The sequence below is a fragment of the Astatotilapia calliptera genome, chromosome 19 (genome assembly GCF_964374335.1).
Source record: "Astatotilapia calliptera chromosome 19, fAstCal68.1, whole genome shotgun sequence".
In the NCBI taxonomy this organism is placed as follows: Eukaryota; Metazoa; Chordata; class Actinopteri; order Cichliformes; family Cichlidae; genus Astatotilapia; species Astatotilapia calliptera.
This window is the reverse complement of record NC_137440.1, coordinates 11,880,693-11,907,959: the sequence shown is the minus strand read 5'-3', so window position 1 is coordinate 11,907,959 and position 27,267 is coordinate 11,880,693. Positions and strand designations below refer to the sequence as shown.

Sequence of the window (27,267 nt, the reverse complement as noted above, 5' to 3'; positions counted from 1 at the left end):
TGTGTGACTGTCAGTCTCTCACATCGCTGTGGATTCTGGTCCAGTCTCCTTCAGTGTTAGTGCTGCTTCACTTCATTGAGGTTTGCGGGGATCTGTTCATGCACAGCTCTCTGAAGGTCCCATCACAGCATTTTAGCTGCGATGGGAAGGGTTTAACTCTGCTGTGACCCAGATTAGGCCGAGCTTTAGCTGTGGGACAGATGGCCTCAGTATACTTTGGTATAGAGAGGAGCTCACGGTCCACTCAGTGACTGCAAGAAGCCCAAATCATCAGCCCTACACCACCGTGCTGACAGCTGGAATGAGGTGGCTGATGGTGATGAGCCTTATGGACAAACATCTCCACAAATCTAAACCACGCTGCCATCTTCTACAATTTGAATTTGCTGTTACGCCCTCTCCTGAAAGAGCTCACAACTTCTTGAGTGATTGACTTTGATAGTTGAGAAGATTGTAGGATTGTGTTAATGCACATAAATGCAGAGGTCTCACACTGATGATGATCAGTTAATGAAGAAGAGTCGATTAACGATGCTCGCTGCTAATGAACCTCTTAAAAAGTTTTTCAGAGGCCTACATAGGATCTCCTGAAAGAGATCTTTTTCCTACACGTCTGTCTGACTGTGGTTCTTAACCTAAATGATAAACAGCCATTTGTGCTACGAGCTAATGGTGAACTCAAGAATTTTCCTGACTGGTCTGAAAGGTGAAATGTGGAAAATAGATGGACTGTTTCCAGATGTTGAGGCCTGGAAACTGCACCACGAGTCTGGAAAGTGTATTAAAAATGTTGCCCTTTGCTGATATGCAACGCAAGTAACATTTTATGCAGTTTTAATACCTGCTGTCATTTAAGAAGATATTATATTTCCTGTTGAGGAGAAGGCTGTGTTTAGTTAATCGTAATACTACCAGCTCTGCAAGCCACTGCGAGTAGAAAAAACACAAAAAGCACTAAATCACACCATAAAATGTTGGTTTGGAGCAAATCTGAAACATGAACCAGGGTAACATGTACACCAGTCGGGGATAATAAAGCGTCAGACTAAAGGTGATTTGCACCACGGTCTGCAGTGTTTCCGGCTCATCACATCCTGCCCCTTCATCCTCTCATATTACTCCAATCCAATAAAAAAATCAGTCATGAGAAAACCCTCAATATGAAAGTGAAACTACTGGTACGAACATCTGTGCTTAGTCCATTTATTCCCAGGGAGTGAGTAATTCCTCTCGCACACTTGCACAAACACACTTAAATAAATGCTCATGTGATTCAAACTTCCTGTTTGTCTCTGATGTTATTGAGCGGTTTCTGTTTAGTCTGTTCAGAAGACGATGACCTGTGGGACCACACGTGAACACAAGTGTTGAATGTTCACGTTATTCTTTCGTAAAATTCACCGTGCTGTTAGCTCCTTCTCAGGCTGTTTGCTTTTACTCCACATGTCGATGCTGATAGGTTTGACACCTTGTTTCCCAGAAGAGATGTTAATCTGTCTGCGATGAAGCTGACCGCATCGTTTTACTGTGGAAACGCTGGAAATGCATCCCGACACTGTTATACCAAAAATAATGTTGCCTTGGCTTTTGTGCAGAGGAAAATTCTCCGTTTTACAATCTGCAGCATGATGGCATTAAACTTGTCGTTGCTTACTTGAAGCCCAAAAGCTTATTATCACTGTTAGCAGAGCAGCTTTGAGAGTAGCTGTGATTTTATTGGTACTTCAGAGCCCATCACGGTTCATCCAGCAATCAATCAATCAATCAATCAATCAATCAATCAATCAATCAATCAATCAATCAATCAATCAAAGCTTTATTCGTCACATGCAGGTTGCCCTGCAGTGAAATAGGACCCCCCCCCGACCTTACACATATAGCAGAAACATTACATGGGGATACAGGTCAGAGATTGGTAGAATCAGAAAAAAACATTGAAATGTACACTACACTGGGGAAAGTACAAGAGAAAAAAAAGAGACTCCTACTCATGCTATGCTTCCATGGTAGGACAGCATGAGAACAGGAAACAAAAAAAACTCCTCTGCACAAGAAGCACATAAATGTCCACAGCACAACATTGTGAAGACATGACAAGCCACAGGGGTGGGTGGGGGTTGAGGAGTAATCCGAAGCGAACACAGCAGCCACCCTGCACAGCGCTACCATTCCAGCGCGGCACACAGACCCGCCGTGCTGCCCCTTCAGGAAACAAGCATCGAAGGCGTTTGGAAGGGAGGGGGGATGAGTGTGTGCTTATCAGTGTAAGTGTACGTGTGTGCGTGTCCAGAGTTCAGCGGAGACAGTGTCCTTCGCTCTATCAGGCTAAGTAAACAGTCTGCCAGCCAACCCAGGTGGCCTTCATGGGACGGGAAGAATAGTCATCACACAGTCGTTATCAGGGAGTTGTTTTGGTGGGCTCCAGCCTTGGGCCTGCAGCTGGCGCCGTGGTGTCCGAATGTTGAATATTGTTAATTTCTGTTTTGTGAGCAGCTCGAATTTTAGCACTCTGAGACAGGTCCCTCAACTTCGCGTTGAAGAGCTGCGAGCCTCCCCATGATGGTATCAAACTTCAGTTCCAAGGTGTTGTCAGTCTTTTGATTCTGAGACTTCACAACTGCAGTGATCCGTTCTGCGATGTTTTCCAACTGTCGCTCAAGGGTGTCATTTTGAGCAGGCCTTTCTCTGATGTTTCCCCTCATACGCTCAATGGTGTTGTTTTGAGCCTTCACAGCAGCAGTAAGCGTCTCCAAGGTGTTGACCATATTACGTTCGTTGTGAGAGGTCGCACCTCGTCCCCGCGCTTCGAATCCAGCGGGCAGCCATGTGGGGGTTTGAACAGCCGGTTCCGCTCTCTTATTTCTCCGATAAAGCAGGGCTAGGCCAACGCCGATCAGCATGAACCCTGTTATCATGGTTCCGAATAGGTAGATATCTTCAGCGTCCTCGATCGACAGTCCCGCCAGGCACACGGTCCTCCAGTTCTGCCACCCGTCCATCGTGTAACCGGCAGGGAAAGTCCCTCCAGGGCACTCAGGCTCTCCCGAGCCCCGACTTCTCGTTGAGAAAAGGGTGTCAATAGCACTCAGGGACCAGTTGATCAAATCCATAATTCTCTTTTAGGTTTAGAGAACGACAGTTACATGATCTGTGCTTTTAATAAAAAGAGTGATTGTAATTGGTTGGCGTGTGGGCTGAAGCATGTTAAAAAGCCTGCAGGTTGCATTTAAGTGAAGAGCACAGTGAGAGTAAATATTATTCTATGAAATTAAGTCATATGTTCTTGGCAAGCCCTGCTGTTTGTCTGCAGCAGGTATTTCAATCTGCTGCTGGAATCTTTACACAATCATGACATCAGCAGCGACGTGTGTCATCATAACTCTTGTCCGAACTGACAGGGATGGCGGAAATTTTGGACGAGAGGAAATCCTTCGTGCATCTGTTTAAATGCTCAGAGTCCTCACGGTGGATGAGCGAGGATGTTCTTGTGTTATAAGACAGCTAAGGCCCTCTAATCGTTTCATGAGCCCAGCAGAGTCCCAACGGTCACAGAAGGCTGATTATTATTAAAGAATTCATCTTCCTTCAGACGTTAAGACACTGAGGGGAGATTGATTTAAAAAACACTCCTCCTGGTGAGCCTCGGTCTTTGAGAACAAGCAATCGTATGTATCATGAGATCTCACAGGCCAGCGAACATGAATACTTCCCATTTCTTTACTGTTCTGCTGGACTACACTCCAGGGAGTGCTGACTTTCACAGCCATCCAGGGCTCAGATGGCACGGAAACCTGGCAAACGCAGATGCTCACCTGGGCGTTTCCCTCTGTGGTGGGCTCCTGTGAGGCTGAGCACCTCTGTGGGTTTATAAAAGCCAAAGAATGTTTAAAAATCATTTAAACGCCACACTGGCATATGAAAAATAATTAAAGTCTACTCAAGAATGATAATTTGACAGCTTTACAAGGCAATAAAACCGACTTTTATTGCTCACGGCAAATAAAGTCACTGCAACTGAGAACTGACAACCAAACCTGTGCTGATGGAGCTGCTCTTTGCACATTTGTTCTTGTCAGTGTACAGAGAAGCTGGATGTGTTACACACCAGAGAAAACATACGAATCGCCCCCTGCACACACACACACACACACAACTCCACCCCCATCGGCTGTATAACAACACACCAGAATGTGAGTCCTGTGGTTTGAAGTGGAAAAATGGCTCTAAATCAGAGAACCGCCAGTCACAGGCGAGCTACAGCTGACTTCCAACAATCACTGCTAGGATTCATGTGCAGGCACATGTATGCATGCACACCTCTCAGGCAGAGCCTTCTAGTTCATACTCGCATCAGTGATAGAGAGCAGCCCGAGGAATAGTGGAGGGGAGAGAGAGGCTATACAATTAAGCAATTACAAACTTTGGGGTCCCGCATTTTCCATGACTTAATCTCAGCAGCTTCTGTGTTCACTATGGAGGCTCCGCAGCGTCTCCTGGAAAGAGGCCTGAGAGAGGGAGATGGTGGTTTCTGACATAGATGGATGCGCATCCCACTTCCCCGGGGTTTGGTGGTTCAGGCATCCATCATACATCTCTAGACAACATAAATGCTCCTGCTTCAGTGAGGATAAACGATGCTCAGACTTTTTTCATTATCTCCAGCCTCACGTTCCTCTCCCATACATCCTCACCTTTTTCATTCGCTCTTCTCCTTTGAGCTTTCTCACTTTCCATCACTTCATCTGTAATTTACCGTCTCCTTCACAGTTACCTTCTGCACATTCTTTGTTTTTTACAAAGTTATCTGGATGAAAGGGGCTGGGCTTTAGGTTTGTGCAAGCTGAAATACAGCCCGTCTGTGCAGGGTTATGTAAGACTTTGCATGACTGCGTTTCACAGCTCCCACCTGGTCTCCACAGGCTGCAGCCTGCATGGCATTGAGCTTAGCCCAACTATATTTCACGGGAGGCTATGTAAAGGAGGAGGAAGATAATGTGCCGTGCCTCTTACCTCTGCTCGATGTTTTTTGCACATGTCGGCTCCCCGAGCTCAAACGGAGCGACTGTAAAATCTATTTAGGTCAGACCTATTACATTTCAAGCCTTGTTCTTTGTCTCGGCAATTTAAGGGGCTCCGAGCACCCCGACTCCATTTGTCTCCATCCAGTAGATGTTTCTATATTTTGCATGAAAAATTGTTTAAAGGACACAAGCAGGACAGTGGTACAACACAGAAATGAAAAGGTTTTAAGCATTAAAGGTTGGCTCAGTATGCACAACTAGCTTAAAGAATCTTAGCGTAAATTAGATGCTTCAGCAACAGGTAAGAGCACAGTTCTTACATGCAGATTTTTCATTTTTGACTGCTTGGACGGAAATGACATCGTTAACATAACACAGCCTAGTTATATTTGTTCTATGACAAATTATTCACTTTTACGGCTGAGCTCATAATCACAAGAAATCATCACTTGCTGCAATTTGTCACGGTGCTAGCATCCCATTTTGGATACCTTGTGCCGAAGCAGTCGACTGTAATGATTCCATCGCGCTTATTCCAAAAGAAATATCCTCCGAGTGTGCTTTCATGCGCACAAGTCAAGCGTGCATGCACAACACGAGTGTTTCCAGCTACGTAGGCATCTATAGAAACGCAGTTCTGGAGAAGAGCCACGGCAGCGGACGGCTTCATGTGGACTTCAGATGTTTGAAAAAGTAAAATTCCACAACACCAGCCAGCAATGCAGCAGTTTGACATGTAGGGTACGCTATGGGCAGATCACAAGGAGTCAGTAGGGACTTCTGACATCTGAAGTGAAGACTTCAGCAGACAGGCCACTTCAGATGTGGAGGATGCGGGCACGTAGAGGTCAGAGTCTTATCGTAAACTTGGGACCATCCATCCTGGAAATACAGAGATTTAAGTGCAGGCTGTACCTGTCAACACAACCCAGGAGCTTCAGACTGAGAGTCTGGGCACTGCACTAACACGGCTAACAAGCGTGCATGCAGCCACAGTGGCAATTGTGGCTTTAAGACGTCTATCACGGTGCCTATTGTGTTACTTTTAATTGCTGATGGTGGAAAAAGAGTCTGGGAAACACTACATTTGAACCTATTTGTTGTTTATCGTCTTATAAACTGACAATTTTCTGTATTTTCCCCACTGCTCCAAACTTTATTTCCTCCCGTGTCATTAGATCAATATCATAAATGTCATGCAATGCACATTTTCAGCGTCCAAGAATAAATGAGCTCCACACAAAGCTCCTATAATGCAGACAGCAGCTAATGCAGGGCTGATTTTCAATCACACAGCTGAAAATGCGAGAGTCTGTTGAATGTGGGGAAGAATAAAACCAGCATCGTAAAAGTGCACTGAATGCACTCAAACGGGTCAGCAAAATGTGTACTGGGAACATGTTTTCTATTAATTGAAGACAAACTGCTTGCAGACACACTGGTGTGGCCCTTTAAAGGCAGCTGAATAGTATTTTTACATGACAGGAACTTTTATATATTGTGACATTTATATAGCACACGTCACATAAATCCTGTTATTTGGAATGTGTGCTTCAAACCTGAGTGCAGGAATACTCCGAAACAGGAATTCGAGGATTCTAATTTTGGTGTGCCGGCCCCCAGCCTGGTGTCCTTCCAGCTGCTCCCATATGTTGTCCTGACAGACATTCCTGGGCTGTCTGTCACAGCCGGAGCTCAGCTCGTCTCCAAGCAGCACAACGAGACAAAGGAGGAATTAAAAATGAGTTTGGGTGTGATCTTTACCTCTAAGGTGTTTGATGTGTCAGCAGCGTCCACGTGGGTGGAGTTTTCCTTTACTCATTCATTCGTACATGTACACACACATGCTGTCTGCGGCTAAAGGAATAAATATTACGTTTCAAAGCAGAAGAACAGAGTAATTATTTGTTTAGTGATTCCTATATGACTCTTTACTGCTCAGCTGCTCCAGGCTGAATATCACAGATAGTCAGTGAGATTCAAAAACAGCACCCCAGACAGCAGTTATCAAGCAGAGACTGACTGAATCAGCTTGTATTACCAGTAGAACAATAAGAAAAACATTTTCCTCAATTTAGCCGTAGGAAGCAGCAAATTCTGCACCCGAGATCAGAATCTGTGTTTTATCTCCAATAAATACATTTTAATGGGACGTAAGAGCCGAGATGAGCGAGGACTGTCATTACATGCTCCATTAGGGTTGTAAAGAGAAAAATATGGACGCGCACTTTAGATCATAACGCCGGCGGTTGTCACATAATCTCCTTTTCTCCTTTCCTGCTGTTTTCCTGGACCGCCACATGGCTAAAGTTGCGGTGCGGCCTCAGCAATGAGGTCTCAGGCCAGGCTGTAAAATTTATGAACCCCTGACTCTGAATGTGGACATCGGCGATTCCAGCCTGAAGATAATGTTGGAGCTCCGTTCATTTCAGGCAAGCAGACTCGCAAAGATTACACCTGAGATGTGTCTGGACTTCATGCCCTTTATGACCTGCTGACAAAGTGTCTGAGTGCCACTGCCTAATAACATCTACACCCAAGTCTGTCCACGCTCATTAATCGCAGTGGAGTGATAACATTTTACACTTTAAAGAGTCCGTTTTGCTTATCGTGTCTGTGTCAGCTCAGGAGGCCTCCCCGTAACGCTGTGACTGACTGTTATGTGGGGGCACGGCGCTCGGGGTCTGACTTTTATACCGTCTGCCCTGCAGGAAAAGTCTTTAAACTGACAGGAAATATTTAGACAGCGAGATCAGCTCTGGTGAAATCACAGCCCCAGTGAGACCAGACAGAGCTGTGGACACTGCACAGTAATTTGTGGACTGCTACATTATGAAATCATAAGAATGTTTTCCTTGGTACTGACCAGCCAAGTCTGCAGCAGAGCTTACACATAGTAGGCAGAGTTTGACATTTTCTGTTAGCCTTTCTGACACAAAAAGACAACAGAGAGATCTTAAGGGGGGATTTTTGGGCTTTCTTTCGTGTAAGAATCAGTTGCACAACCACAAAATATAAAGTTTCCAAAGTTTTGAGGCAGTTTGGGAATATGCAAATGGGAGTTGACTGATGTCTCCCAAAGTTGCATTTCTGCTTTGCTGTACTTGTAGAGGTGGGATGATGTTCTCTCTAACGGTGCATAAAGTTCGGTCACAGTGTGCAGTGATGCCAACACCAACAGATCCCTACTGATAGGCACCAACATATAAAAAAAGATGGTAAAACACTTTTACTCTCTCAAAGCAACCACTGGGGGCACCAAAGTGACTGAAAGTCGCCAAACCCCCAATAATTGTTGTTACTTACATATTCCTTTTCTTTAATGACCACTTAAACACTTTAGACTAAAAGTCACATTTTAACCATTTTATTCTCTACACAAAGCAGTTTATCAAACATCTGCAGCCAGTTTAGAATCATCAAGTAACCTAACATGCATCGACTCGTCAACCCAGCAAGCTGAACTGGTGCTCATTACAGGTGAACATTTTAATGTGGGAATCTATGGGAAATTATACTTGGAGCTAACTTTAGGTAGACCCTCAAGAAACTCCAGTTTTTGACTTTTAAAAATATTGTCCAGGCCATGTATTAATAATATGGAAACCCTTAGAGGTAATATTATAAAAACTGTGGGGTAGCTGCTGCGGTTTATCAATCACAAGTATCTTTGGGCTGAAGCACCTTTCCATATGTTTTAAGCCGTAAACAGCTTTGAGTTTCAGCTCTTTCTTGCTTATTGGGCTTAGTGCATCACTCTGATAGCAGATTTTTGTGGGCACAAAACAAAACAAGAAGATGGCAGACTCCAAAAACAGGGCTAAAAGTGCATCGTGGACTATTATGGACAAAGGAACAAGTCTGACACATGTTTTGTCACCTTTGCACCTTCCTGCAGGCGAAAGTACAGCAATACCTCTGAAATCTGCTTAAACAAGTATATATGTATAAATTTCTCTCACAGCACATCCTCGCTACAGTAAATTAAAAGTAGAAATATGTCAGATAAAGACATTAGTCCCTTTCCATCCTTCAGTGAGGCTGACTTTAATCAGTGATTTATAACTGAGAGAAAATGTGAGGTTGCATCACTCAAAGTGCAGTTAATGAGGCGCTGTCAGACGACGAAACACAGAAGCTCGTATCAGACTCTGTACACTCCATCTCAACTCTGACTGGAGTATTTCCAGCAGCATTTCCAGCGTTCATTATCATCGTGTCATATGTGAGTAAAAAAGTGGGGGTTTTCTCAGCTCGTGCCGTTCGTCGGTCCCGTGATCCCTGCTTCTGCAGGAACATGCGCATTTGTGTACGTGTGTTTAGCTGAGGGATGCACGGCCGGTGTGCATGTGTGTGTCCTCGGTGTGAAGTAATCACAGCAGTTTATCGCGCAGATTCAGACAGCTCAGTCAGACAGTGTTTGGTTCCTCGTCAGATTGCAGGAACTCCCGCTCTTTCTGTGGGTTAGACACATAAATAACCCGTGTCAGTTAGATATGTCTGTGCAAACACAGTGCTGCTTTCTAGGGGCTTTTACATACATTTGTACTATACACATACTGCTTTGACTTTACTTCTGTCCGGCTCTCCTTCATGTCCACAGAGAATACAAAGGCTCTAGCCCACGCACATACAGGAGCCGAGGTGGAAACCTGAATCCATCTGCTTCTGATTACTCTAATTGGGCAGAGAGTTTGAGGAAATGTGCGACAGTTGAATACAGGGTAGCTAAACCGACCCTGGTGAAAACTGAGTTGAAAACCGAGAGCCTGAGGTCACACCAGCATCTGCAGTTTGGGTTTGCTTCACTTGCATGTGTGCATGACTGGTTAAGTTATGTCTGGCTTTTAATTTGAATCATTTGCCTCTTTAGCTCACACGCAAAGAGTTAACAGAAGTCCGGAGATGAGTCAAGAAGTCATTGTGAGCCAGACTGAATCAATAAATCATAATCCAGAAGCTAGTCTTGTTGAAGCGTTTCCCGGTGATGCTCTTTCACCACAATAAGAAAAAAATACTACTTTTGTAGCATAATTTGATATTAAAAGGTCTGGAACCAGCTGAAGAGGTTATTCTCTCACAGTCAGAGTAAAGAAATGTAAATCAGTGGTTCCAAAATCGACCCACTTTCTTCACACCTTAGTCACAGTTTCAGCATCATTCATCATCATTTTCACCCTTCCTGATCCCGTCTGCTTAAGCATCCCATCACTTCGGCCTCTCAGTCCAGCCAACACTCAACACTCCTACCTTTCATTCCTCTGGATGTCCAGAGACACTAAAAGTCTGCTTATTCACGAGGCAGCAGTCATTAACTCTGTCTCCTTTTTCCTGGTGCGAGTAACGCAGCTCTGGCTTTAATCTGCCTGCTCTGTCTGTTGTTTCTCACTTCTTATATTTTCTATCTCCACTTTCTCTTCACCCCAACCAGACCAGACAGATGGTTTCCTTCCCTGTTTGGTTCTGCTGGACGTTTCTCTCTTTCAGGAATGTTTTTCTCCCCACTGTCATCAAATGAGCAGCTCACTGAGAATTGTTTCTGTGTCTTATTAAAGATACATAAAAAGAATGGAACTGATTATCTTTTGTCATTGTGCACATATTTTAAACATTTTTTTTTATCTTTCTACCCTCCGGTCAGTTGCTTCAAGATTTGTTTTTATTAAGAATTTTTATTAGACTTGCAGAATGCCCAGACATGCATCCACAGCCCCAGATTTGGGCAATAGCTTGTGGCTTCACTGGGCTTGTGGCAGCTCGTATTTGTACAAATAAGAGTGAATTGCAGACACAAACATCAACAGACAATGATTCACATGAGCGAGTAGCCAAACATAATCTTTGGTGGTGACAAAGTATGAACCAGACTCCTCTGATGTCTGATATCATCTTTACCTGGATCATATCATGCTGGTATGCTCAGATTAGGCCACGGGCAGGCTGACTAAGTGGACCTCTGCTCTGCTGCCCGGGATCCCCCCACCTCTCCTGCACGCTCTTGCATGGATTTGTCTGTCTGAGCCGGATTGTTCGGGGTCGCGTGGGGGTTGTGTAAATATTCACTCGCTACGGGTGGGAAGAAAGCTCCGAGGGATTTTCCATGACCTACTCTGGTGAATGAAGCATTCCTTGCCAAACAAACGCAGCATCCTCCTCTCCGCGCAGACGGGGAATCACTGAGGTAGCATCACCAGGGACACCAAGCTTCCATTCATCTTTGTTGTTGCTTCCACCGCGAATTTAGTCACAACACCCACAGCAGCGATTTTCCATATGATGCCGTTGTTTGTTTGGATGGCAATTGTTTCCTACTGATGTCATCTGGAGCTGGACCACGGGGAGCAATTATCTGCCTGTTTTTGGAAGAAAACTTGTGCCGGATTAAAGCATCAAACTCACCAGATGCGATTCCTAACCGCGCCATCCCAAAGTGAATAACTGCGGTCACAAAAGCAGCGGTTATCGTGTAATTTATCATTATAATATTATAGTATATCATATAACAACCGCTGCTGAGTATACAAAGCAACATGGTTACTGCACTTAAATGTGTGTATCCCTGTCATCTAACTTTTCCACTTTGATGGGAGAGTTTGAAAGATTCATATGCAAAAAATCTGTCGCTGATCGGAGCTACACTCAGCTTCTGTCTAGCAGCAGCTGCATTAGCTCCCATCAGGAGATGGAGCTCATAAATAACCATCTCCTTCACTGAGTTTAACCCATCTGCATCTCCTAGGCGCGTAGTCAGCGTTATACCTCTGTACAGCCACACTGAGGAGAAGGAATCAGCACGAATCTGATTTATGAGTCTGGGGCTCGATGTTGACCTGGGTATGATAAGACCAAAATATGGATTCCAGAAACTTCTGCAAAAGCAGACAGGAGGGATTTCAGGGGGAAAGGTTTCTTTTTAATCTTCTGCTTCTGCTCACAACCAGGTGTGGGGAAATTCTCCTAAAGCTATAAATCCTCTTAGCTCTCTCCCATACCAAGTGCTTCTTTCCTCGCAGCTAATGTAAAACCGAATGCTTTGCTGATCCTAAGCTGTCTGTCAGTTAAGGACATTAGGCACTCGTCAGGCCTGACGCATAGTACGTGCATGACATCATGGGCACCGCATGCGCTCCCGACGCTGTTTTCATAGCATGACCCACGACACAGCAGGGTCGATGCATCAACATTTCATCCTGTAACTTTGTTAAAATGCTCACGGGTGCATTTATTGTAAGCAGAGGAGTTTTATATCTAATATCACCTCTCTGTATCATGAGAACTGCTGACTTTATTGGCAATATTAAATGTTAAAGAAACAAGACAAATGTAGCTTTTATGGCTCCAGCCTGAACTTTGAGACCATCTTTATTATGATACCAAGACTGCCATCTAGTGTTTGACATTCACAACTGCAGCTTTGGAGCTTTTTATGGAACAGCTTTCAGGTTAACGTGATGGTAACTGGTGAGGTTTACGTAAGTTTAGGTTAAACTGCTGAAAGCTCCTGGTGTGCTGCCACACTTCAGTAATTTTGGATTATATGATGACTAAAAACAGCAACATATGTGAGCATTAGGGGGAGGAGCCGGTGGGATAAGCACAAGAGCGTGCAGACACTAAGGATATGTAATGTACTGCACAAAAATGGAACGACAGGAGCTTTACCTGTAGCTTGGGAGTAATTAAGGCAAGGAAAGAATTTATGAGATGTTCTCACAGGCTGCACAGCCAACAGCTGAAGGTCCAGATGTGAGTCAGTTTCCTTTTTGTGGGACATCTAATGTTCTGCTTTCCATGTCTGCTTTTACTTATGAACCGAAAAGCTTCATTGTCCCTGGAGGGAAACCACTTTGCCAATGAGCCTTTCAAAAAATATTTTACATAAAAACCAGACGTGCATTTCCATTAAAATGCAAAAAACAACGATAGCTTATTAAAAGAAAGAACAAGTCACCAAGTGTGAGGTCAAAGGTCATGTTCAGCTTCAGATTTTATGCAATCCAGTAAGTGTTAAAGTGGTGTGAATTATTGCCACTATAAAACAGATGAGCAGAAAGTTTATTAGAGAGTTTATGTGGTGCAAACTTAAACATGCATTTGTTCTGAGATACAGTAACAATTATTTTAATGATTCCATCAGTAACGTCAAACCTGGTTACTTCCCCTTTTTCAGTGTACCTGCAAACTCCGTGAGGTGAGTGCTGCTTCAATCCAGCAGGTTATTCAACTGAATACCAACAGGGATTAAAAACATTAAAGCTACAAGTCAGACATTTGCTGGAAGTCTGCAGAGCTGTACAATAATCCTTTTTAGCATTTATATGACTCTGGGCAGCTCAGTACATCTGCATTTCCTGCCAACAGAGACACAACAGGGCATGTGTGCAAATGAGGGAAAACGTCACCTTAATTTTTCTGTTTGCTACTATCGGCTACAGCGCTCCTTCATTTAATGGTTCATTTTTCTCAACTTATGGAATCATAGTAGCTTTAAAGAAGCTTTAAATGGAAATGCATCTGTTTTAGATAGTATGTGTTAGATAAAAAGAAATTTAACACGTTTCCACTACCAGTCATTTCATATTCACATCTTTACAAAAAAGAAGACACTGTTAACAGCAGAGAGCACTAAACAAAGGAACAGTCCACTGGATAGAACGAGGCCAAAATGAGTTTTGTGTAAAAGACACATATATATCCAGTACATATGAATGTGTGAGTCCAAGTCCATCTAACCGACGAAAACAAGAAAAACAGTGAGTCCGAGAAACAGGCAGCTGAAGCTGTAGGCAGCCATCGACTGAGCGGACATGGTGATGGTGATTCCAGGCCTGCAGAGATCACAGTTTGCACCACAGAAGAAGCAGGAGTCCATGCCGGGCAGACCTCGCGAATTGTACGTGCTCATCGCGTTTCTCGCTGAAATTAAAAATACGATCATTCACATTAAATATTTTTTTAAAAACGACACTATTCACAGTCGTACTCACTTGGCTCATAGTAGTCGTAAACGCGTGCCACAGCGTCGTGCACGCGGGCCACTTTGTAGTTTCTGACGAGGGGAAGGTTGATACAAACCTCTGACTTGTTGAGCTGCAAATGACACCAGAATAATGTCACTACGCACGTGATGTAATCGGATTCCTGCTATTTTATCAACATGCATTTTCATTTAATGTAGGAAACCAGTGCTGGTGAAGCATTGCAGGGCAAATGAAAAGGGGTTAATATCACACCCAAATAATACGCATAGAGCGGGTTTTAAAGCTTCACGCTGATTGCCGTTAGGCTGCTTCAAACACTTACTGAATCCAGGTACAGGATGACTTTCTCGGGTGCCGTCTCCACCTTCCTGATAACAGCTGATTGGACAGCAGCCTCAGGAGAGAGTGTGAACCCGCTGAGCAGGCCTACATCCAATATAACCATACCTGTGTGAGGTATCAGCTGACTGTCCTTTAATCTGGAGAGGACAAAGTTTTCAGAGTGTTTAACATGCATAGTAACCAAATGATGATAAATCTTTTTGTCTGCGTAGGTTCTCAGTCATCCAGCTCATAGTAATGGATGTTTCACCTCAAAACGTCTTCAAGAAACTTGATTTTGTTTTCAAGCTCCTTGGATAAATCATCTTCCTCCATCTCCCCCTGTCCCAGCATCCTCCCCCGTCACACTAACCCTCTGCATGGTCTCCTTCACCACATTCATGAATATTCTGTGAGGTCTTCCATCGTCCACCATCCCTCCTCTGCACGTGTCCAAACCATCTCAGCTGTGCCTTTCTGACTTTAACTCAGAAGAGCAAAATCCGATCTGTCCCTCTGATCTACTCATTTCTAATCCATCCTTTCAGGCTGGGTTAACCAAATAAAAATAAATACAGTACATAGAAACGCACTGTCCATGTGTGAACCGCTCACCTTGTGCATACAGACAACATCATGTGATTGCGGTCGCTGCCATCAGCAGCATCGATGCGTAATGAGAAAGCTTCGTCCGCAGCTTGCTGGTGGTTCTCTGCAAAGGTTTCCCTCTCCAAGTGGTAAAAGACGTTCAGCTGTAGTCATGGAAACAGTTACAAATGTTTGATTATCGATTAAAAGCTGAAGTATACAGTTAAAAGAAAACACACGTCTCATACAAAAACTAACAGCACAACGGAGAGATTAACCTTTCACCTCAGTTCTCCTCTCAGCGATTTTATCTGCAGTGCAGACAGATGCTGTCTGACGTTAATTGCTTGGGATCCATTATGATGCAGCATTTTCATTTATGATGCACAACGTTGTGCTAAGAGAAGCTATCGCGCACAGCTGCTGCTGCAGTTTATGCTGCTCGCGCGCTGGTGGTTAAACCGTCTGTCGAGCTCAACACGATGGAGGAAACATTCCTGATGTGTAAGGGCGAGTTCCAGTTTCTCATCAAATCTGTACCTTAAAAATAATTCCTGAAATGGAACCACAGCGGTACACAGAAACAGAGAAGCCGTACAACTGCACCTGAAATGTGGCAAAGCCTCTGCCTTCCATGGATATTTTTAGATGCAGATTGTTTTCAGCAGGAATCTGAGAAACATGAAATGAAAATTGGAGATTAAATAAATTTCAGTTACTGTACATATCAACCATCTAACGCCAGGTAACGGATGCACCTCTTGACTTTGATATGTTCGATAGTTGGTGGCGTTGATTCGAAACAGTGATGAAGATTCTGGAGAAGACACACTGACCATGAGGTTGATGGCATTGGCACCGCTGAACGCTGCGTAGGAAGCCAGAGCCTGGAGAGCTACTACTGTGTCCTGAGGAAGGGAACAGAAGATGCAGCCATCGTGGATAAATATCGACTTTAGGGGCAGAATGTGGGAATATTTGTGAGAATCCATGGCGGAGCTGAAATATGCTGTATATCTGTACACAGGTGAGAATCAGTAAGAGGAAAAGAGGTTTGTCTCACCTGTGTTGTTCCGTAGCCTCCTAGATGGTTTCTCTGTGTGCTTAACCACTTCATTTGTGTAATGCCATCAAAGAGTGAGCCACGGTTGATGTGAGCTAGCAGCACATACGAGGCCATCTCGATCTGTGCTGAGGGCAGCTTCTGGTTACGTGACCTCGGGCCTGCAGACGAACTCCACATCATCACTCCATCTAAGAGAATAACCACAGGCTAACTGACACAGCCACTGTATAAGTCGGTAAGTAAAGGATGGGATGTTGCTGTTTTTATAAAAGCTTCAGATAGAAAAAAAGGCTGAGTCACCGATGTAGTCCGCTCTCTTGCCGAGTTGAGTCAGTGCGGTGAAAGAGACGGGACTGTTGACCAAAGCTAAAGCGTAAGCCGTCAGACACAGGCTGTAGTTACTAATCACTTCACTGGACACTTTGTCCTCCAGGTACTTTCTGGCCAGAGACACACTGGCTTCGTGTATCTCCTTCATACAGAGAAACCAATACAGTATTATTAGCATTCGCAGACATCCTGTCCATTTAAGTATCAGCTTCTAGAAAGCTTAAAAATAGATTTCTGCCCTAACTCACTGTGTAGATTTCATCCTGCATAAGTGCAATCAGGACATAAGCCGTCAGCGCCACCGGGCCCTTATCCAGCCCTCCCTGCATCTCGGTGTGGATCAGTCTGCCCACCTCACTGAACTCTCCTTGGGGGCCCTGGCGTTTTAAGAGCCAAGACACAGCCCTGTCCAGGATGCTCTGGTCTATCTTCACGTAGGGCTGAGCCTGGAGGAAGCAGCGCAGCACAAAGGCCGTCAGCCTGGATCCAGAGAAAGAAGAGAGGAGAGAGAAGAAGGAGCATCAGAAAATTTGCGATTTTAGAGAAAACATTTATGAAAATGGACCACACGGGTGACCTTACCATGTGCTGCCAGAGGTGTCGCTGTTTCCAAAAGCACTGAAGGAGCCGTCTTCTCTCTGGTAGGACAACTGTTTCTGATAACCTTACAGCAAAAAAGCAAAAATGCTTGTGACAAACCCCTTAATGGGCTCAGAGAACCTTCAATTTAACACTCAGAAGACGTTCTTATATATTGTGATAACTAGTTCTCCAGGTCAGTGATCTTTATGAGTGACCGAGGTCCATCTAACCTTCCATCATGTAAGCTAGAGCCTTTCTCCTGAGCTCTTGGTCATCCTGGTTTGAAGTGTCCAGGTACTGGATAACATATACACTTGGAGCAAAGTGGATCATGTTCTGTTCCCCACATCCAAGCGGCAGCTGAACCAGTGAACCCAAGTTGTTGATGGACAAAGCCAGGATATCGCCTGCGAGAAGCAGCAGGACAGAGGATGGAAAGATTTAACGCATGAACAACATGTTTGTTTTTGAGCAATTTGAGCTGGAAGGTGAGACCGGAATGGGAACAGAAAGTGTCTCTTTCACCAGACGAGTGTTCAAATAAGGTAACTTTTGAATGGAATATAAAGAGTATTTTTTTTAAATGGGCACCTTGAAAGTCGGGGAAGTGGCTTAAATGACACGTTACAGAAGGATGGAAAAAAAAACAGCCTCACTGAGCAGGAAGCCGCAGTTCTGCAAGATGAAACGTTTATCCTGCAGCTGACTATCAAGACAAGCTGAACCTGAAATCTATAGCTGAGGAAAATCCCGACACTTGCTTTTCTGCTATGATACATGCCTAAATGACTCAAAGTAAACAAACTGCATGCACGAACAGTAAGAGGACAAACGGCAGACTTACCAGCCAGTACCACACGGGCCCTCTGACTGCCGGGCACCACATTTGGGGGGAAGGAGAAGGAGAGGGCTGTGGATTTGTTCCGTTTCTCCGGTTCCATCTCCAGGAACAGCGTCTGAGAGAAGTACTGTTCAACTCCCTCGGGCTTCAGGAACAAGCATTTCAGTGTTATGATAGGAATAACTGTGCCGCATAAGTTCAAAAGCACATCTTGTAGCGACATCGTGTTGCAGGCACCGTCCTATGCTCAGACATCTCCCTGCTTTATCATACCTTCACCATCACTCTCCAAACAAGACTGTCTGAGGCCTCTGCAGACACAGCATCCACAGATATCTCCACCTCACCCAGAGCCAAAGGCCTCACAGGGAACAGAGCTGAAGCAGAGCCGTGACTCTCCACGGTGACTTTCTGAGCATTGATAACAGATGCATCTTTTCGCTGTGTCAGAACAAACTCAAAGGACTTGCTCTGTGCTAGCAGCACGATGACCTACATATGCAGAGAAACGTATGACAGCAAAGCGCAATCTTTAAAAACAGGGAAAATATGCCGTGCCAGAAATGATGGAAGTGAGCAATAATTCATGCAACAGGGAGAGACTCGGATCTCTGTCAATAGATGTCAGATTATTTACCAAACTCAGCCTTATTCAGCTACAATGTACCACAAAGTGCGTCCTACATACATCCATCTCCTGCTCCAAATGGTTGATGATCTTCACTTCCAACACAATCTCCTCTCCTCTGATGAGGAGTGATGGGGCGCCCAGAGACAAGGAAAAATCTTTGGAGACAGTCAGCTGTCGATGAAACAACATAAGCGAGAGTTATTAAGAAGGTCGGGGAAGATAACTCCTCAGCATCTCAGTTCGTAAAACTCCTCGTTCGTAAAAGAAGGAAGCACGAATACCAGAAATGTGAAGAGTGTTTTGTTACCTTTTGCAGCACAGGAGTGAAGACCAAGCCCAGGTTCTTTGACATCACCAGTGCTAAAGCTCCCATAGCAGTAATGCCATCTGGAACGAGTATTTTCTCACTTGTCCAAGTCCGATTGCTGAGAGAAAGGAAAAAGCAGCAATATTCAGTGAACTACAGGGAGTGCAGAATTATTAGGCAAGTTGTATTTTTGAGGAATAATTTTATTATTGAACAACAACCATGTTCTCAATGAACCCAAATAAACTCATTAATATCAAAGCTCAATGTTTTTGGAGGTAGTTTTTAGTTTGTTTTTAGTTTTAGCTATTTTAGGGGGATATCTGTGTGTGCAGGTGTCTATTACTGTGCATAATTATTAGGCAACTTAACAAAAAACAAATATATACCCATTTCAATTATTTATTTTTACCAGTGAAACCAATATAACATCTCCACATTCACAAACAGAGGTGGGACCAAGTCATTGTTTTGCAAGTCTCAAGTAAGTCTCAAGTCTTTATCCTCAAGTCTCAAGTCAAGTCTCAAGTAATGTCAGGCAAGTCAGAGTCGAGTCTCAAGTCACTGGTGTAAAAGTCCGAGTCAAGTCACAAGTCTGAAACTTTGAATTTCAAGTCCTTTCGAGTCTTTAAAAAAAAAAAACAACGAAAAAATAATGTTGCAGTTATGCTAAATGTAAATATTAGACCATGTAATTTTAAAATCTGTGTTTTTCTCAACACATGACAAAATAGTTAACTTAGAAAATATACACAAATTGTGAAATTGCACCTCTTTAAAATGCAGCTCAATTAAACCTAGCTCCAAGAATAATTTTCACCAACAGTTCTGAGATAAGCTGCATGTCATTCTTGGATGCGGTTGTAGGACCGGCTTTAAAATCGCATGACAAAAATATCATACACATTAAAAAAAACTGTATCACCAACGTAGCCTGGACAACATTTGCTAGTTAGATGAAGTCAGCTATCTCATCGTAGCATATTTATATGCATATTTATAATCATACGGTTCTTGGAGTGAGTGCATACACTCATGAAGTTTAGTAACTTCAGGTCACTGCAACAAGCCCAGGTACAGTTTACCGACGGATGGATGCAGGACCTTGAAATGCACCGTGTAGAAAGTAAAGACCATCGTACGTATCATAAGTTTACCAGTCTCACAAATCGTCGTCATAAATACACATTCGTTAACCGTTTATTAATAGGACCTTTGAGCTCAACGGTAATTAATTAGTAGTGGAAATAATTTCTGGTAGCATCACAGAAATGTAGCAGTGACAACAATATTGTATGCTGTAATCGTACTGGACAATTAGTGATACAAAAAACCTGTTTTATCCTGTGAATAAAAGTATGTGTTTTTGTCAGTGTACCATAATAACAGAAGCGAAACGCAATATTGTGTCAGGACAATTCACTATTTATGCACAATAAATAAAGGAGCATAGCGCAACAATTTCTGTTCAGCGCCAGACTTGCTTGTAACCTATATCACTAATTATGTTAAGAAAAATGACGTATTAACTACTAAAAAACACTGACCTTCGTGTAAATGCTTGGAGCAGACTAGCCTGTGAGCTGGAGGGTTCTGGGACGTTATATTTGACCTTTCAATGGCTGCAATCCAGTCGCGTCTTTGTTACTTTGGAAACATGGCTCGAACAATTTCTCTTCAACGACATAATCCGATAACAACCGATCTCTTTACCCGTCGGCTTCCCATGGCTGTCATGCGACCGGCTATTGCAGTTAATAATACAACGGCTTCTTGTGTTTCTTTTTATCGCTGTATAACTGATTTTAATTGAAAGCCTGCGTGCGCTAGTACCGCTTGCCACGAGTTCCCAGAATCCTTTGCGGTTCTACCCGTGAATGACGTCACATTTTCAATCTCTATATAATATGCATGTTAAATTTTGTATTTGGGGTAAAATATCAAGTCTTTTCAAGTAAACCGGTTCAAGTCCAATTCAAGTCCCAAGTCATTGGTGTAAAAGTCCAAGTCAAGTCACAAGTCTTAGAACATTTTTTCAAGTCAAGTCTAAAGTCATAAAATTAATGACTCGAGTCTGACTCGAGTCCAAGTCATGTGACTCGAGTCCACACCTCTGTTCACAAATATACATTTCTGACATTCAAAAACAAAACAAAAACAAATCAGCGACCAATATAGCCACCTTTCTTTGCAAGGACACTCAAAAGCCTGCCATCCATGGATTCTGTCGGTGTTTTGATCTGTTCACCATCAACATTGCGTGCAGCAGCAACCACAGCCTCCCAGACACTGTTCAGAGAGGTGTACTGTTTTCCCTCCTTGTAAATCTCACATTTGATGATGGACCACAGGTTCTCAATGGGGTTCAGATCAGGTGAACAAGGAGGCCATGTCATTAGTTTTTCTTCTTTTATACCCTTTCTTGCCAGCCACGCTGTGGAGTACTTGGACGCGTGTGATGGAGCATTGTCCTGCATGAAAATCATGTTTTTCTTGAAGGATGCAGACTTCTTCCTGTACCACTGCTTGAAGAAGGTGTCTTCCAGAAACTGGCAGTAGGACTGGGAGTTGAGCTTGACTCCATCCTCAACCCGAAAAGGCCCCACAAGCTCATCTTTGATGATACCAGCCCAAACCAGTACTCCACCTCCACCTTGCTGGCGTCTGAGTCAGACTGGAGCTCTCTGCCCTTTACCAATCCAGCCACGGGCCCATCCATCTGGCCCATCAAGACTCACTCTCATTTCATCAGTCCATAAAACCTTAGAAAAACCAGTCTTGAGATATTTCTTGGCCCAGTCTTGACGTTTCAGCTTGTGTGTCTTGTTCAGTGGTGGTCGTCTTTCAGCCTTTCTTACCTTGGCCATGTCTCTGAGTATTGCACACCTTGTGCTTTTGGGCACTCCAGTGATGTTGCAGCTCTGAAATATGGCCAAACTGGTGGCAAGTGGCATCTTGGCAGCTGCACGCTTGACTTTTCTCAGTTCATGGGCAGTTATTTTGGTTTTTCCACACGCTTCTTGTTGACTATTTTGAATGAAACGCTTGATTGTTCGATGATCACGCTTCAGAAGCTTTGCAATTTTGAGACTGCTGCATCCCTCTGCAAGATATCTCACTATTTTTGACTTTTCTGAGCCTGTCAAGTCCTTCTTTTGACCCATTTTGCCAAAGGAAAGGACGTTGCCTAATAATTATGCTCCCCTGATATAGGGTGTTGATGTCATTAGACCACACCCCTTCTCATTACAGAGATGCACATCACCTAATATGCTTAATTGGTAGTAGGCTTTCGAGCCTATACAGCTTGGAGTAAGACAACATGCATGAAGAGGATGATGTGGACAAAATACTCATTTGCCTAATAATTCTGCACTCCCTGTAGTGGATCAGATGAATCACCTTCCCCTCTCAGCCCTTACCTAACGTTAGTGTTCAACCACAGCAAAGCTTCAGCACCATCCATCCAGTGGTGCCAGTCCTTGTGCACCTCTGGGGCATGTCCTTCTGAAAGCCATGAGATTGTATTTATAGCACTGAAGATGCAAAGTCAAGTCAGTATCGTAACTACAAAAAAAAACAGCCGTTTTACCATTTTTAGGTCCAGGCTGGTTTTTCCTGTATAATTTCGTATTGGTCAGGATCTGAAGATCACAGTCCTGTGGTGGGACAGGAAGAGGAAAAATGGGTAACAGTGAATCTGTTTGGGCGAGAAAGTTTTTAAATGGATTGTTGTCAGATCACCACATGAGTTAGAAGTCAGGTGTGACGTAAAGTCTAAGCGTCTTTATAGGAATCTGAGGCGATCGCAGTTTTTAAATGATCTATTCTACCACACACACACACTCACACCTACACTCTCACACACACTCACACCTACACTCTCTCTCACACACACACTCTCTACAGACTGTCAGAGCTTTGGAGGTGAGAAAAGGTGACACTTGGTTTCCTCTATTGCAGCGATCCTTAAGCCTCAGGTCCTGAATCCAGAGCACTGAGGTTACCAGCTCTTAGAAACAGGAGTCACCTCCTAACAAAGCAGACAGATATGTTATATCTGGACGAGCCGGTTTAGTGATCACTTTTTCAATTTCCGTGCAGTATCTAACTGGGAACAGTGTGCCGGGGGACTGAGGTGACTGGGGTGACTGGGAGAACAATATGAAGGAAATCCTGCGGTATCTAAAACAGGTGACTTTCTGACGAAGGTTCGCAGGAGCTCATGTTTCACAGATGAATTTTAAGCTTTTGTCTGCAGACATAATCAGCATTTATACAGAAGGAAGCATGGTTACTGCGGTCATACCCCTTCCTCTTTAAAGTTCAGATCGGGCTGCAGGGCGTCATCGTGTGTCCCCATTACCGTGACTGCCAGCTGAGACCTGGATTCAAGACCGGTCACAGTCAGCGATACCTGCTCACCTGGCTGGGCGCTTTCACTGCTCCACTTTAATGACACCTGAGGGGAGCACGCACACAGAGTACGGCACAGGATGAAGAGGATTACTGTTGGGAATTCATTAGAGCAATATAATAAAACGAGATCCTGTACATAGCTGTCTCGACTGATGGATATTTGTGCTGCGTCGCTGATGATCTCGCCGTCAGACAGGATGCAGTAAACGGTGACACAGGCCGCAGGGGCCCAGGACAGCGCTGGGGTCACAGAGAAGGACGAGGAGTTTTGGGTCCCAGCAGCTACCACCTGGCCTTTAGAGCTCACCTACAAAATACAGTGGGGCAAAAAAGTATTTAGTCAGCCACCGATTGTGCAAGTTCCCCCACCTAAAATGATGACAGAGGTCAGTAATTTGCACCAGAGGTACACTTCAACTGTGAGAGACAGAATGTGAAAAAAAAATCCATGAATCCACATGGTAGGATTTGTAAAGAATTTATTCGTAAATCAGGGTGGAAAATAAGTATTTGGTCAATAACAAAAATACAACTCAATACTTTGTAACATAACCTTTGTTGGCAATAACAGAGGTCAAACGTTTACTATAGGTCTTTACCAGGTTTGCACACACAGTAGCTGGTATTTTGACCCATTCCTCCATGCAGATCTTCTCGAGAGCAGTGATGTTTTGGGGCTGTCGCCGAGCAACACGGACTTTCAACTCCCGCCACAGATTTTCTATGGGGTTGAGGTCTGGAGACTGGCTAGGCCACTCCAGGACTTTCAAATGCTTCTTACGGAGCCACTCCTTTGTTGCCCGGGCGGTGTGTTTTGGATCATTGTCATGTTGGAAGACCCAGCCTCGTTTCATCTTCAAAGTTCTCACTGATGGAAGGAGGCTTTGGCTCAAAATCTCACGATACATGGCCCCATTCATTCTGTCCTTAACACGGATCAGTCGTCCTGTCCCCTTGGCAGAAAAACAGCCCCATAGCATGATGTTTCCACCCCCATGCTTCACAGTAGGTATGGTGTTCTTGGGATGCAACTCAGTATTCTTCTTCCTCCAAACACGACGAGTTGAGTTTATACCAAAAAGTTCTACTTTGGTTTCATCTGACCACATGACATTCTCCCAATCCTCTGCTGTATCATCCATGTGCTCTCTGGCAAACTTCAGACGGGCCTGGACATGCACTGGCTTCAGCAGCGGAACACGTCTGGCACTGCGGGATTTGATTCCCTGCCGTTGTAGAGTGTTACTGATGGTGACCTTTGTTACTTTGGTCCCAGCTCTCTGCAGGTCATTCACCAGGTCCCCCCGTGTGGTTCTGGGATCTTTGCTCACCGTTCCCATGATCATTTTGACCCCACGGGATGAGATCTTGCGTGGAGCCCCAGATCGAGGGAGATTATCAGTGGTCTTGTATGTCTTCCATTTTCTGATGATTGCTCCCACAGTTGATTTTTTCACACCAAGCTGCTTGCCTATTGTAGATTCACTCTTCCCAGTCTGGTGCAGGTCTACAATACTTTTCCTGGTGTCCTTCAAAAGCTCTTTGGTCTTGGCCATGGCAGAGTTTGGAGTCTGACTGTTTGAGGCTGTGGACAGGTGTCTTTTATACAGATGATGAGTTCAAACAGGTGCCATTCATACAGGTAACGAGTGGGGGACAGAAAAGTTTCTTACAGAAGACGTTACAGGTCTGTGAGAGCCAGAGATTTTCCTTGTTTGAGGTGACCAAATACTTATTTTCCACCCTGATTTACAAATAAATTCTTTACAAATCCTACCATGTGAATTCATGGATTTTTTTTTCACATTCTGTCTCTCACAGTTGAAGTGTACCTCTGGTGCAAATTACTGACCTCTGTCATCATTTTAAGTGGGGGAACTTGCACAATCGGTGGCTGACTAAATACTTTTTTGCCCCACTGTACATACATTACTAAATCATTGTTGGGTTGAAGAAGTGTCACGGACAGGTGCACAACTTCCGGTAACAGTGTTTAAACACACACATAGTACTCTGCATTAATGAGTAATTGTGTGTAACACAACAAAGCCACAGAAATGATTTACATTAACATAAGCTTAGACACTTATGTGCTGGCCACTGTAAGATTTTCTTGCAATTCATAAAATTAATTTTACTTTACAATATGTTGCATTTTGTCCTTAATGCAGAAAAGATGCAGAAAATCAAATGCACACACTGTGTATTTAACCAAACATACCACAAAGTGAAGCTTGGTCAGGTTAAAGGTGCTCTCTACATTTATCTGCAGAGGCAAGCCAATCTGGAAATTAAATAAATATAGTTACATTTTGGATACATGCAGCTGTGATATATTAAAAATATTAACTTTGTATATAATACCTGTGCAGATGTGTTGCCGGGGGCGATCTGAACATACGAGTCGCTCGGAGAGGAGAAGTTGTTGGAAATCTTCAGAGTCTCCTCACTGGACTGAAATCTGGCCTAAAAATCAGTATTTATAGCAGTAAGATAAAGAAAATGTGCACTTATGAACTGATGTTCTCCATCTTTCTTTGTTCTTCTGAAAACATAACACATCAGAGGTCGTGTTTTTAATTTCAGTCATTTCTCTTAAATTTAATGTCATCTTTTACGCTACTGAAACTCTTACAAGCAACAAAAGTACAGAACTGTGATTGTTCTGCAAGTCCACCTTTGCGTGTTGGAGAATTACATTACTGACCTGAATAAAGAGCGTCACAACTTGAGCCTGTAATTTAAACCTGATGCGGACGTCCCCGTCCTCAGACACAGGAAGTATCAGAGCTGTGGGTTCTGCGTTTTTCACAGACGTTATCTGATTGATTTGAACCACAGCAGAGTGCTTTAGATCCACTGAGCTGAGCGGCTTCCTGTCGTATCTTGAGATCCTGAGCTGTGAAACAGAGGAGGCACTAATACTGTGTCCAAAAGGCTCTGACATGTGAGTTATGATAATAATAATAACTCACGTTTGTAGAGAAGTGTAACGACGGCTTTAGCGTGGGTGGAAAATCGTGGAATGTGAGCTGGAATACATTCTGCATCAGGTGGACTTTCACGGTTTTGTTCACTTTAAACCCTTAACAAAGAACATCATGTTGTTTGGTGAAGTTAAAGTTATACTTGCAGCAACGCTGGTTTATTAAAATGCGTCATACCTGTGGTGCTGTCGTTAACAGAGACAGTAACGTGCACAGTGGGACGACCGTCACTGCTAACTGATGAAGTATGCAGAGCCTGGAGTTGATCATTGCTGAAGAAAAACTGTGTTGATCCGTAGAACTGAAAGCGAAGGTTAAAAATGACAGATAGTGTCTCTTATAGTTTCTATTGCTGTTTCAGTTTATGATTAAAGATATGAAAAACTGAAGAAAAGGGGACATGGAGAGCTTCACCTCTTTAGTTTGCATAGCAGAGGTCGTGTTGCTCATAGCAGACTCCAGAGAAACAACTAATGTTCCACCTAAGGGTCGTCCACCAGGGTACCTAAATGGAAAAACACACTAATGCTGCTTCACTTGCTTCACTTATATGTATGAAAATATGTTATTGGCTGAAATGATCCAGATGAGCTCACAGTGCTCTCACTGATCCTGAGACGTCATCTCCAGCAAGGATGTGTGACGGCGTCTTGATCAGAACGTCAAAGTGTGGGCGCTCTGTGAGACAGGATGGTCATTTTGGTAGATCTCAGTTTAATCCTAGTTTCGATACCAAGAACAAAGCACTGCAGAAGTGGACGCTGGGAAAATTACAAGCTGACCTGAGACTCAACAAGAAGATTAGAAGATCCGTCAAAACAAAAATGTCAGCGAGTGGCGTGACAGGAAGATCGCCAAAGGGAACAGACGTTGCCATTTGGGAACTGTGACTTTAAGTCATTTAGAAAATGTAGAGCTGAAGTACGTGGCGATTCTACAGCAGGGGTGTCAAATATAAAGCCTGGGGGCCAGAATCGGCTCGTCGAAGACTACAGTTGACCCGACAGGATGGAAAATATGAAAGAGGGAATCAATTTAAGCCCAAAGAATCAGGCTGACAGATTTCCTTCATTTACTACAGCAGCATGTAGTTGAAACTGCATGTCTTTTTTTCCTATATCAAAATATTTCAGGGATCAAATGTGCAGTCAAACTTCTTTACACCGACAGAAAGGGGAGTTTCACTGGTCCGA

At 43.8% G+C, this 27,267-nt stretch overlaps 1 protein-coding gene across 1 annotated transcript; it reads right to left on the bottom strand.

Moving 5' to 3' along the window:
• Window positions 1-13,057: 13,057 nt before the first annotated feature.
• On the bottom strand, window positions 13,058-27,227 carry LOC113012626 (CD109 antigen-like). Its single transcript, XM_026152919.2, has 26 exons — window positions 26,671-27,227; window positions 26,489-26,579; window positions 26,252-26,375; window positions 26,063-26,172; window positions 25,795-25,986; window positions 25,452-25,553; window positions 25,309-25,371; window positions 23,224-23,394; window positions 22,978-23,130; window positions 22,261-22,327; window positions 22,091-22,175; window positions 18,669-18,786; window positions 18,419-18,532; window positions 18,004-18,222; window positions 17,734-17,875; window positions 17,120-17,296; window positions 16,890-16,971; window positions 16,556-16,787; window positions 16,278-16,449; window positions 15,975-16,165; window positions 15,670-15,819; window positions 15,518-15,583; window positions 14,939-15,075; window positions 14,325-14,481; window positions 14,009-14,111; window positions 13,058-13,937 (listed from the first exon to the last, which is right to left on the bottom strand). Exons 2-26 carry the CDS (start codon window positions 26,522-26,524, stop codon window positions 13,750-13,752), a joined length of 3,351 nt encoding a protein of 1,116 aa, XP_026008704.2. The 5' UTR covers window positions 26,525-26,579; window positions 26,671-27,227; the 3' UTR covers window positions 13,058-13,749.
• Window positions 27,228-27,267: the final 40 nt, after the last annotated feature.

Bases quoted from the DNA above. Each gene is read 5' to 3' on its own strand.
- LOC113012626 (XM_026152919.2), bottom strand. From the start codon at position 26,524: ATGAGCAACACGACCTCTGCTATGCAAACTAAAGAG. The intron at 18,533-18,668 runs GTAACAAAACAC...TTTCATCGACAG, and splicing joins TCACTCCTGTGCTGCAAAAG to CTGACTGTCTCCAAAGATTT. The intron at 15,076-15,517 runs GTGCAGTTGTAC...CCATGACTACAG, and splicing joins GAGGCTTTGCCACATTTCAG to CTGAACGTCTTTTACCACTT.